The 12,775-nt window shown below is 48.9% G+C and overlaps 1 protein-coding gene across 1 annotated transcript in view; it reads right to left on the reverse strand.

The window, feature by feature from the left end:
- Nucleotides 1–6,023, reverse strand: part of SF3A3 (splicing factor 3a subunit 3) — a 373,604-nt gene extending 367,581 nt beyond the window's left edge. Inside the window, exon 1 of the mRNA XM_069622664.1 lies at nt 5,737–6,023. Coding sequence (XP_069478765.1) covers nt 5,737–5,832 — 96 coding nt within the window. The 5' untranslated portion in view covers nt 5,833–6,023. The remainder of the gene's footprint in view (nt 1–5,736) is intronic.
- Nucleotides 6,024–12,775: the final 6,752 nt, after the last annotated feature.

Genomic DNA, 12,775 nt, shown 5'->3' on the forward strand with positions numbered 1-12,775 from the left:
ACCTGGCAACCTCCCAACAAGTGCATTTCACATTTCCAAATATAACACACTATTCCTTTTAACCGCCCCAACAAAACCACGAGGAGCTAGGTATCAGATGACGACATGTCATCCAACATTTGTTACGTGAGCCAACATTTCATGTAATCCATATTGTAAGGCCACTACACATAACATCACATGACAAGACAATGGCCCACAACACTGCGTAACATTACTTAATATGCCAAATGCAATTCCTTACAAAATCACCTGAAACATTACCCTAATTCACATTCTGCAGATAATGCTCAATTCTGCAGATAATGCTCAATTAACTTATCAAAAACATATGTAGCACAATTGAAATTCCTTATTGTTTGCTTTTTAAATTTCTTAAACACTATCTGTATCAGGCTGAGAATATTCTTATTTTTCAAAATACCATCTGTATAAAAAGAACTTCTATATCAAATTCAAGATTCCTTATTTATTTTCAAGAAAATACCAAAACATTCTGAAGGTGACCATGCAGACTTGCAATCGTAGAAAAAAAATAAATAAAATATATATATATATATATATATAACGTACATATACCACTAGCTACCCACCTCTAACACACCGAAAGGTGGCTTCTTGTCAGAAATGTACCTCAAAGTAGGAATTTCATAGGATTATATCTCCCACCACAGACAAAGTAATGTGTTTAGCATATTTTCATTATTATATCAAACAACATGGTAAAACAACATTAAAAAAACCTATTTCCAGCGTTAGTTATTTGTAGAAGCACAAATGGGCGGAAGAAGCAGACACCAAAACATTTGCAATGTACAATTTGCGTGATGTTAGTAATGGTGTATTTTGATCGCATTTTCAATTATACAACAACATGGTATAATAGCGTCAACATTTGAATATGTTTCTAGGGAGAAGGACAACAGTGTTGCAGTTTAAAGCTCATCAGTAAAGTCCAACGCCCCGTCTTCAGGACACGATAGGTTAAAGAAACACGTTATACTGGCAACATGGCGCCTATGTGTCAGTGTAATGACCTTAAAAGTGATTTCTTTTGGTGTGATGGGCAAAGCGATTGCATGAATCAATTTAATTGAGGCGGCAGACCAGTCCGTCTTAAGAATTCAAGCACTTTATGTGTAAGGCAGGGATTATTGTTTCAAGTCCTGCAGAGAAATTTCAGTAGTGTACCGAGTTTCTATGGTATTCCAGATACTACATGTCCCATAATGCATCATGGAATTTGGCCATAATGATCCGCAAGGCTGTCTTGCATTGTTATATATTGGGTTAGATATTTTAAACCACTCGCATGTCAGTGAATGGCTCTGTCGTGTGTGCATTCGCCTTCACAGAATCGATTCTTGTGCCTTACACAAAAAGTGCTTGAATTCTTAAGACGGACTGGTCTGCCGCCTCAATTAAATTGATTCATGCAATCGCCTTGCCCATCACACCAAAAGAAATCACTTTTAAGGCCACTACACTGACACATAGGCGCCATGTTGCCAGTGTAACGTTTTTCTTTAACCTATCGCGTCCTGAAGACGGGGCGTTGGACTTTACTGACGAGCTTTAAACTGCAACAGTGTTGTCCTTCTCCCTAGAAACATATTCAAATGTTGACGCTATTATACCATGTTGTTGTATAATTGAAAATGCGACCAAAATACACCATTACTAACATCACACAAATTGTACATTGCAAATGTTTCGGTGTCTGCTTATTCCGCCCATTTGTGTTTCTACAAATAACGAACGCTGGAAATAGGTTTTTTTATGTTGTTTTACCATGTTGTTTGATATAATAATTAAAATATGCTAAACACATTTCTTTGTCTATGGTGGGAGATATAATCCTATGAAATTTCTACTGTGAGGTAAATTTCTGACAAGTAGCCACCTTTCGGTGTGTTAGAGGTGGGTAGCTAGTGGTATACGTACGTTTTTTCTGCTGTATCTCTCCTCACATACCACAGCCCCCTTAAAAAATTGAGGAAACCATTGTGCTCACAACACTTGCTTATCCCCGACTTGCAATCGTGCCTTGGAACGGAACAAAACACAACACCCTTTGCTTGCACGGTGTTGAGCACAGTGGGAGTACTCTTTCACCGCTCCATTGTTAATGCAACTTCCTTACTGGGGAACTATTCAATTTCAGCACACACGACAATATTTTTTTGTTTGTTTACATTTACTTTACTTGAACAGCCATGCCCCTCAAACGGTGGCATTCGCAATAGCAGCATTTAACCTTTTATCTTTCTGCCATTGAGAACGTCGCAGTCCACCATTCGCAGAGTATACCAACATTTACATTATGACGCATATTTAGATCACAGAGTTCACTCAGACCCAAGTTCACTCAGACCCGCGGCACCTCATTAATGAAACTGCTTTTCTCAACGGCACTGTATCATAGCCAGGGCCTTCACCTTCGGATGAAAACAAAAACAAAACATAAAACAAAACATCTCACGATGTTGCTGTGTAGGCACGTTCCCTGCACCTTGCCAACTTTGTGATGTGCTTTGAATGCACTGTCGTCACAGCAACGAGGAGCTGCGCTGTTGGTTCCTGAATCCACGTCATCATTTGCAGGCAACCATCGCAGTGGAAAGAGCTCCAAGGACAACAAAAATGCTGAACATGTCTCCCCACCATGCTCCTAGCCCCTGTAGACCCCTGTGGAGCCACACTGCTCGGGCTATAGTCCTGTGCTACATGGGGACACACCTTGTTGAACAGCAGGCGCCCTGTGCACAGAGATTGCTTCTTCGTAACATTGCATCGCCAGTCTCTGCCCGCATACGTCTCAAAAGGTGAGATGCAGTAATTGTATACTAATATAGTTGTTACATCCACTGTACAACGACATGCTACATTGGCAGAAGGCAATCAGCGCTCTCTTTTCACTTTAGAAAATGCTTTTACAACGCGTCGGTATCTCTGTAGTGATGCAGGCGACAGGGCCTTGCTTTCAATCATACGTCTGGGTGCCAAATGAAGGCTGGGGGCTATCACCCAGAAGGCCCAGAGATTAACGCTCGGCGAGGATGGTATTGTGATCAGTGTGGGGGAGGAACAGTGAACATCATTTATGGGCTGCTCCCCCACACAGCGCAGTTCTCCTTATTATCTGTAGCTTCTGTCCACCTCTTTCCTCCCGTGTGCGGTTTTCATTCCAGCCTCGTCGCAAATGTCATAAATACCCTGGAGTGATGAACACTGTCCACATGCAGACCAGCTGTGGAGCCATAGTAGTAAGTCCAGGTAGCTTTATTGTACATAGGTACATTTATACATCTCCACTTACTTGCAGGCATTTACAGGATACATGGGTAGGTAGATATAGGCATAAATCAAGTGGCACAAGAGACACCCACTGGCCATCCTCTCATATCCAGCTCAGGCCCCCAACTGACATTCTTAGAATGCTCACATATAACAATCCCTCAACATTCCCCTGAGCTGTCCGCCGTACATACACCAACATTCCATCAGCATGCATTCATGGCCAGTGAGACTGGACAGGACATGTAAAGAAATGCAATACTGAAGAAGTCTGGCATCCAAAAAAGTAGCCCAGTCCAACCTGTCATAATCCTTCAAGAGTTGACGAGATAGCTCATGCATATCCAGGTTAAAGACCTTATGTCCACCTGTGGGTGTGTGACCGTCACCTACCCCTGTCCATCAGCGGTGCTTGGGCTTTGAAGAGGCTTGCTCTCAACATAGCAGTGTATAAAACACTAGCAAAAACATGGGAGGTGGCTCTTTTGCAGGGAGAGAAGACCAGTTTACTGTAATAGCAACACAAATTACAGTCTATGGGAGGAATTTAGCCAGTTGTGAGAGGGGGTGTCAAATACTGTCCCAAGTAGTTTAAAAGAATCCTGGGTCCTACCCCTTCTTAAAAAACAAACCTTAGACCTATCCATTCCAAACTACAGACCTATGACCACTGTCCCTTTTCTCCTGAAGATAACCGACAGAGTGGCCGATTTACAAATACAAAAATACACTGAGACTAACCAACTATTAGACACACGCCAATCTGGGTTCAGACACCAGCATGGCACAGAGACAGCCCTAATAGACCTTAAAAGCCAAATAGATGAACTTAATGATAAAGGAAACACAGCTATGCTGCTACTCCTCCTTGATCTGTCGGCGGCATTTGACTTGGTGGACCACGCAGTAATATGCAAACACCTATCTTCGGCTGCCCACTTCTCAAGTGAAGCTATAGCTTGGGTCCAATCATTCCTTGATAATAGAAGCATGAGAGTCTTCTCTACGGCAGCATCTGCAGACCCAGTCATAACAACCTGTGGAGTCCCCCCAAGGCTCATTCGTCTCACCCACTATTTACAATATCTTCCCTAAGCCTTTGACAAATTGGACAGGCTTGGTGTCACCTACACAAATGACACTCAGATCCTTATACCCCTTACGGGCAATTTCGCGTCAGATACAGCCTTCGTGAATGAAATTTACATCCTCATTCAGGCATGGCTGGCAACCCACGGCCTCTGCCTGAATGACGATAAAACAGATATTGATCCTTGGCTCAGCTAACAACTTTAAAAAACTCAATGCCAACTATAGCACATTCAATATCGATGGCAACATAATTACAGTTGCTAAAGAAGTGAAGACACTAGGTTTTTACCTGGATTCCACCCTCTCTCTGAAAAAAAAGTAAACTACTTGGCCTCATCCACAGCCTACACTGGCAAACTCACAATCATGCAGACTCTTCCTCTCACCAGCTAACTGTATTATTCTAGCCAATGCTCTCGTCCTCTCTAAATTGGACTATTGTAATGCACTTTATGAAGGAGCGAATAAATATAGCACCAGTAAACTACAAACATTGCAAAACAACACACTCAGAACAGCTCTGAACCTCCCTGCCAGAGCGCACATATCCAACGCCAGAAGAAATCACAACTGGCTAAAAATCACAGATCGGATTCTATTCAAAATGGTCACTTTAACATTCAAATGCCTAAACAATGCAGCACCCCCATACCTGAAGGAAAGAATAACCAGAAAATTATCTACATGACCAACTAGAACAGCCAATTTCCACTGTCTCCAAATACCAAGATTCCGATTACAAAAAACAGGCGGAAATAGCTTCCCTGTAAAAGCAGCTCAGATTTGTAACACTTTACCAGTCAAGCTAAGAAGGGAGCAATCTTATGACAGCTTCAGGCGCAAGACCCGCATCTGGCTATGCCACAAAGATCACTCTCACCTCTTTCCTCTCCGTCAGTAATTATTTAAATAACTGTACTTTATCCATGCACTGTATATACCCGCATCTATATATGCACTTGTATATACCTTATCTAAGCAAAATGTAACCAAGCTACAAGTATTCCTATCATGATGTGCGCCCAGCTACTTAAGGATTTAGTGTGCCCTACAAATAAAACAAACAAAAACAAATGAAAGATTATGAAATTAGCTGTGCGCAAGGGGGGCAGATAACTGCATGGCACATAAACACCACTTGCAGCGCCCAGGGTTCTATTTCGTACACTGATGCATTCTGGGAGTTGTAGGGCTTGTACTTTTCAACTGAATGAACACCGATACCAATAAAACATAAAGGGGGAACCCCAGCCGCGTGCTGGTGAAATTAATATATATCCCACCACCTTAGGCCAACCCAAATTCAGCCGCCTCCTCCCTCACCCCCCTACCCCCCCCCCGGCTTACCGTGCCCTTCTTGATGATCATCTCCTTGGTCATCACGTCGCACAGTCGCTCCCGCTCCTCATGGTAGCGCCGCTGCTGTTCCAGGATGGTCTCCATCGCGCTGCCGGTTGCGGGGCAGTGGAAGCGTCAGTGTCAAGCGCTGCCCGGAAACCAGCGGCTGAATTCGTCCCTCCGTGATGATTGGCCCACCGGAACCCAACTCTCAGAACCTGTCCGCCCCGCGCAACGCCTCTGGAAAGCAACGTTCCGCTGTTGTTGTGCAGCAAGTCAGTGCATGTGGCAGACATAGAAGACGGGCTCACAAGCGTAGGAGCGTTAATAGCTGTGGCTCTGAACAAATAGCGTGCTGGCTTTCATAGCGGTAACTTTCCGTTCGTTTCTGCAATAATACATATTAAGTCCTGTGTTTAAAAACATTATTTCTTCGCGTGCTTGCTCTCTAGCCTATACTAGAAACCGGAAACGTACTCGTTCAAAGATGGCCGCTTTGTTGATATGCAATTCTGAAAGACGCTCTGCGCCACTGTCACAGCTGTTTTTTCTCTCAGCTCGGAAGAATGCTGAAACCGTCCAACCATGGCATCGTCGACTCCAAAAGATTTCTCGAGCCAATTGAAATTGTTTTCTCTCCTTATAACGCGGCCTGTAAATTCGAAATGCGTGTTTGTAAATCAGGGAAAAACGTTTTTCTTTTTGTAATAAACATTATTTGAGGCAAGATTCTTTTTCTATAATTTTTTTATTGTTGTGGGCAACAAAACCTTTAACAAAACACACAAAGAAAATATCATCACAGTCATCAAAAATAGGAAAAAAGCAAGAATAAATAGATGCGAGAATAATATTTAGACATACAGCGGAGAATATACAGGCCGATTCATGGAATGTCCGTGCACGAGCAAAATGTGGGATGTGCGCTGAAAAATTGCGCGGCGCACGCTGGCGCACAGGTCATCGAACGCCGTGCGATGAGGCCACAGCGAATTCGCACATAGCGCAGCGCACATAACAAAAGTAGGCATAACACGGGGCGTTACACGCAGAATGGGGAACAACTCGTGAAAATGTGGGCGTCACGGGGGAAGTACAGGAGGCAAGTGCGCGGAACGCCCACACGCTCGCCTACAACACGTATTCATGGAATCGAATAGGGAAAAACAGCGCACGGCCAAAGACGCGCACAGGCCCATACATGTCCGCCACACAAAAGCAGGCGGTAGCGTCCCTGCGCAGGAAAAAAATGTGCGCCAAATTGTGCGCTAACATAAAGCACCTATATACAGCTCTGATGAATGTCCCATACTGGGCCCTCTTGGACAAATGATGTGCAAAGGGGTACGCGACAAACACGGACACCCGTGTGTGAATAATAGCGTGTGCGTGTATTTCGGGGGTGCGCGAGAAGTTCTACACGCGATTGTGCTTGGTGCGTGGATTTCAGGGGTGCGCGAGAAGTCCTACACGCGATTGGGCTGGGTACGTGTATTTCAGGGGTGCGCGAGAAGTTCTACACGCGATTGGGCTAGGTACATGTATTTCAGGGGTGCGCGAGAAGGTCTACACGCGATCGTGCTGGGCGCGTGTATTTCAGGGGTGCGCGTGAAGTTCCACACGCGATCTGGCCTGGGGGAGCGTGTGCGTGTATTTCAGAGGTGCACGAGAAGTTTTACACGCGATCGGGCTGGGTGCGTGTATTTCAGGGGTGCGCGGGAAGTTCTACATGCGATTGGCCTGTGCGCGTGGATTTCAGGGGTGCGTGAGAAGTTCCACACGCGATCTGGCCTAGGGGAGCGTGTGCGTGTATTTCAGAGGTGCGCGAGAAGTTTTACACGCGATCGGGCTGGGTGCGTGTATTTCAGGGGTGCGCGAGAAGTTCCACACTCGATTGGCCTGGGCGCGTGTATTTCAGGGGTGCGCGAGAAGTTCTACACACGATCGTGCTGGGCGTGTGTATTTCGGGGGTGCGCGTGAAGTTCCACACGTGATCTGGCCTGGGGGAGCGTGTGCGTATATTTCAGAGGTGCGCGTGAAGTTTTACACGCAATCGGGCTGGGTGCGTGTATTTCAGGGGGGCGCGAGAAGTTCTACAGGCGATTGGCCTGTGCGCGTGGATTTCAGGGGTGCGCGTGAAGTTCCACACGCGATCTGGCCTGGGGGTGCGTGTGCGTGTATTTCAGAGGTACGCGAGAAGTTTTACACGCGATCGGGCTGGGTGCGTGTATTTCAGGGGTGCGCGAGAAGTTCCACACGCGATTGGCCTGGGCGCGTGTATTTCAGGGGTGCGCGAGAAGTTCTACAAACGATCGTGCTGGGTGCGTGTATTTCGGGGGTGCGCGTGAAGTTCCACACGGGATCTGGCCTGGGGGAGCGTGTGCGTGTATTTCAGAGGTGCGCGAGAAGTTTTACACGCAATCGGGCTGGGTGCGTGTATTTCAGGGGTGCGCGAGAAGTTCTTCACGCGATTGGCCTGTGCGCGTGGATTTCAGGGGTGCGCGTGAAGTTCCACCCGCGATCTGGCCTGGGGGAGCGTGTGCCTGTATTTCAGAGGTGCGCGAGAAGTTTTACACGCGATCGGGCTGGGTGCGTGTATTTCAGGGGTGTGCGAGAAGTTCCACATGCGATTGGCCTGGGCGCGTGTTTTTCGGGGGTGCGCGTGAAGTTCCACACGCAATCTGGCCTGGGGGAGCGTGTGCGTGTATTTCAGAGGTGCGCGAGAAGTTTTACACGCGATCGGGCTGGGTGCCTGTATTTCAGGGGTGCGCGAGAAGTTCCACACGCGATTGGCCTGGGTATGTGATTCCATAGGACCAAAGGCCCTTACAGCGCAGGCGTGTCTGTGTCGTGACACGCGCGGGTGTTTCCCTGTACCCGGGGGAATGTTACAAGACCAAAAACTGCACGTCCGAGTGTCAGCTCGCGTAATTGGAGGATAGGGCCTCAGTGCGTATACGCGGAAGTGACGTTGGACGTGTGGTGCGGTTTAAAAGGTACGTGTAGGACGTCATTTCCTTGTACGTGCTTTTCGTGGAGAGCGAGTGGGTGAAATCTGTACTTCTTGTCGTTCTAGTTCGTACTCCCTGTTACCTCTGTCAGTATTTTTCTGATTTTGTCTTCGACCTGTTTCCTCAAACAGCGTTGACTTCTCCTTTTGTCCTGTCTCCTCAGACAGTGTACAAATCTTCTTTTGGCGGGGGTGTTGCCAACGCGCACACGCGCATATTTTTCACGCTCTGTTCCCAGGCAGATGGTGAGTCGTGCACGTATTTACCAACTGTGCTAGCCCCGTGTGTAGCATACCCCTTCAGAGGTCATTGTAGGCTGCGTGTGACACGCATACGTTCATTTTTGTGTTTCTGGGTACCACAGCGTAGTGCGGGTTCCTTTTCCCACGCACGTGGTCTACGAGGGGTCGCGTGCACGTCATTTTCTGTTTTAGGGGTGCCTGTGCGTTGCGTGTCCCGTCATCTTTCTCCAGGGGTTCCATACAGCCTTGCTAGAGCACTTGGGTACGAATTCCATCTAGTACCCTACCCCTTTGACCCCCAATTGCCCAGGACAATTGTCTACTGCAACTCCCATACGCACAACTCCATCAGTGCCATGGCTGGGAGGCGAGCAAGCGGTAAGGGTGGCAAAGGTGGCCGAGCCTCAAGAGGTGGGCGTGGTGGGCGTGGTAGGGGACGTGGCCAGGATTTGCAGGCTACCCCTAGCCCCCCACGTGTGGAGGACCAGTCAGGGACACACATCCCCCCCCCATGGTTGAGGGAAACATGGCTGACACCATCCCTGCTCAGCCCTTGTAGGACCGGCCCGTTGTGGCACCTGACCTAGCACAGGGTGACTCCCAGGCTGACTTCCAGGTCGCCAAGTCTAGGCCACGGGTGGCGGCGCAAGCCAGTGTCACCAGGCCACGTGGTACAAGGGCAGCCATGTCATCTGCTGCCCCGAGTAGGCAGGGTGGGGAGGCTGCAGGGGCAGCTGCAGCTCCGTCCACCCCAGCTCTGACTCTCCCAGCCAGGACAGTGTTGGTCCCAGTACATCAGACTGAGGTTACCCCTGCCATCATCACACTTCAGCTAATGCCTGCAGAAAGTCATGTGGTCAGTGTGCCATCGCACACTACTACTACACAGTAAACCGGTGCTCCTGCCTCTAGTGTCCAGAGCGGCGTAGGGCACATCCGGATCCCCACCACCTACAAAAAGAAAGAGGAAGAGTGCTCGTCCAGTACAGGCTGATGACCCCGACACGGCTACACGGTCCGGCACGCCAAGGAAGCCTAGCTTCAATGAAGCCGAACTGGATGCACTTGTGCAGTATGTGTCCGAACATGACGCCGTAATGTTGGTCACTTCCGGGTGTAGGATCACACCTGCTCGACGTCAGGCACACTGGCAGTCCATCGCGGACAGTATAAGTGCCCTTGGGTTTGTGAGGCGCACAGCTGTTGAGTGCTACAAGCGCTGGAACGACCTTAAGCGCAGGGCAAAGAAAAAGCTGGCCTCAAGTCATGCCGCAACTCTGGTGACTGGAGGTGGGTCTCCACAAGAGGACATTGAACTCACTCTACATGAGCATGTTGCTGGGACCTACGTCACAGAGGAGCAGATCCAAGGTGTGGGAGAACTGCCAGATTACGAGGCATTGTCCGGTGAGTGCACATGCATGTGTGTGTGATCCATGTGTATGTTGTTTGTGGGAGGGGTTCTGGTTGAGTGCCAGGTCAGGGTGTGTGTGCCTGAGTGTTTTGGGCCACCCATGTGCTTCATCCAATGCATTCGGCGCACCGGGATTTGGGTATTACAGTATCCCTTCTGCCCACAGTAGGCATTTTGCACTACATCGTGCCAGTTGCCCTTGAAGTGGCATCTTGCAACAACATTGTTCCGTATTTAGCTGTGTTCATTCAGGCTGATTGTTGAAATTCACCCAGTTCTACTGCGCATCACTCTGCTCTATTGTCACATGTATGACATGCCTATGGTACATGCCATCTGTGTGATGGCATGTGTCATGCATGTGTATTGGACATGCCACTCCCAGGCCAATGTGTGATGGCACTGCTAGCCAGCATGCAGCTAATGTGTTGCTCTTCCATCTTGGTGTCATCAGTTTCTGACATTTTCCTCCCCTTCCAACTCATGGACGGTGCATGCATGGGAGGGTTATAGTCATGTGGGACATGTGTAAATCAAGTACTGGTACTGTAGCTTGTCTGGCCTAATTGTGTGCCCTGGTGCTAATGCCTGTTTCCATTTTTTGTCTTTCATGTTTTTGCAGAGGATGACGCACTTGATGCTGTTGAGGGTGAGGAGAGGGTGCAGACCCAGGAGGGATCTGAAGCATGACCAGGCACCAGTGGGGGACGTGGTTTGGTGGTGGGGGAGAACCCTCTCTTGCTGCAGGCCATACTGTCCAGGGGTGTCTCTGGCTGCACCTCCCCAGAACTCTTTTCAGGTGTTGATTCGGATGAGACCTATGTGGATTCGCAGGTATGTGTTCATGGAAGGGATACTGTTCTGTCCGACCCACCTGCACCAGGGGTAGAGCCCACTATGGGGATGTCAGTGTTGGTAGGTGCGCCTGTGGTGGTTACGGATGCAGGGCCACAGTCCGCAACATCTGATCCTGTTCCTGGGCCAGCAGATCAGAGGGGAAATGCAGTCCTGCAGCCTCAGGCAGTGCCGACACAGCAAGGCGCACTTCACCTTGCCCCAGACAGGTGTGGTGCCCGCCAACGCGGTGGCCGTCCGCCACCGGGCAATACTGCATGGGAGCAATCCATATACGGTATGGCCAACCAACAGGCAGCATCACCAGAAATGATTGCTCAAGCCATGGAGAGGGTGGCCACTTCCATTGTCCCCCCAGAAAGGCAGATGGAGCTACTACAGCAGGCAACAGACTCCATTTGCCAATCAGTCAGGGAGGACATGTTGGCATCCAACAGGGACAGACAGGCGGCCCTGGACAATCTGAGGGAATCAATTTCTCTAGATGCCCAGGGACAGAGGGAAGCCCTGAGGGGAGAGGTCCGGCACCTCAGGCAGACTCTTGTGGACCTTGAGGCTTCCACTGTCACCAGGACGGAACAGCTGCTGGAGCGCGTCACCCGTACACTCTCAGAAGAGATGCAGGCAACTCGGGCGGAGGCCCGGGCAACTCGGGCGGAGGTCCGGGCAACACGTCGGGTGTTGAATGGGGATCTCCGCACCATATCCCTCCAGAACGAGGCCTTCCACACCCGCATGCTTGCTGCCATGGAGGACCAAACTAGGGCTTTGCGTGGGCTGCCTCCCATAGCACCACCACCTCCTGTGGCAGCAGCAGCAGAGGTTGAGGAGAGCGAATCCAGCAGTGAATCTCCCACGATTTAGTAGCCGTGCAGGCCATGAGCCCATGGAGGAGGGTTTTTTTGCCAACATTCACACAGGTGGCTGTTGGTGGGCACCCAGTCCTCGGACCTCCTGGGTGGACTCCCCCACACCCCCTGGCCCACACATTGCCATTTTTGATTTTTGATTATTGATTATTGATTTTTCTTTTGCAGTGTGTTGCCTTGTGTGGCTCCTGTGGGCATCCACTGTATTCCGGCTGGGCACATGCAGGCTTGTCCTGAGTTTGGGTTAGATGCTTGGGTTTGTGAGACACACACCCCTCCTGCTTCCCGTTTCCATGGGCTTGCAAAGGGTGTGCCCAAGTGGCAGTGAGTTACGCAGTGACGTTGGACTCCCACGACATGTGTGGGCAGTCTGTAGTCAATGCTGTGTATACATCCCTAGTGCATATTGTTGTTGTATTGTATACTGCATGGTGTATTGATGTGTGCTTGTGCATCCATGTCTCCGTCCTAATTTGCAGGTCCATTCCTCATGTCTTCACAAGGCCATCCACTTTGGAGATGGAGTTCATGTTGTGAGCAGTGGTGTTCCAGATGTGCCTGGCAACAACACTGTACAGTTGGAGGTGGTGGATGTGCTGGCATTCTCATGTTGTAAGACTACGTATCCTTTACCTTAGTACTGTAATGTTTATGCTA

Source organism: Ambystoma mexicanum, chromosome 11, assembly GCF_040938575.1.
Source record: "Ambystoma mexicanum isolate Mex_15411 chromosome 11, UKY_AmexF1_1, whole genome shotgun sequence".
Taxonomy (NCBI): domain Eukaryota; kingdom Metazoa; phylum Chordata; class Amphibia; order Caudata; family Ambystomatidae; genus Ambystoma; species Ambystoma mexicanum.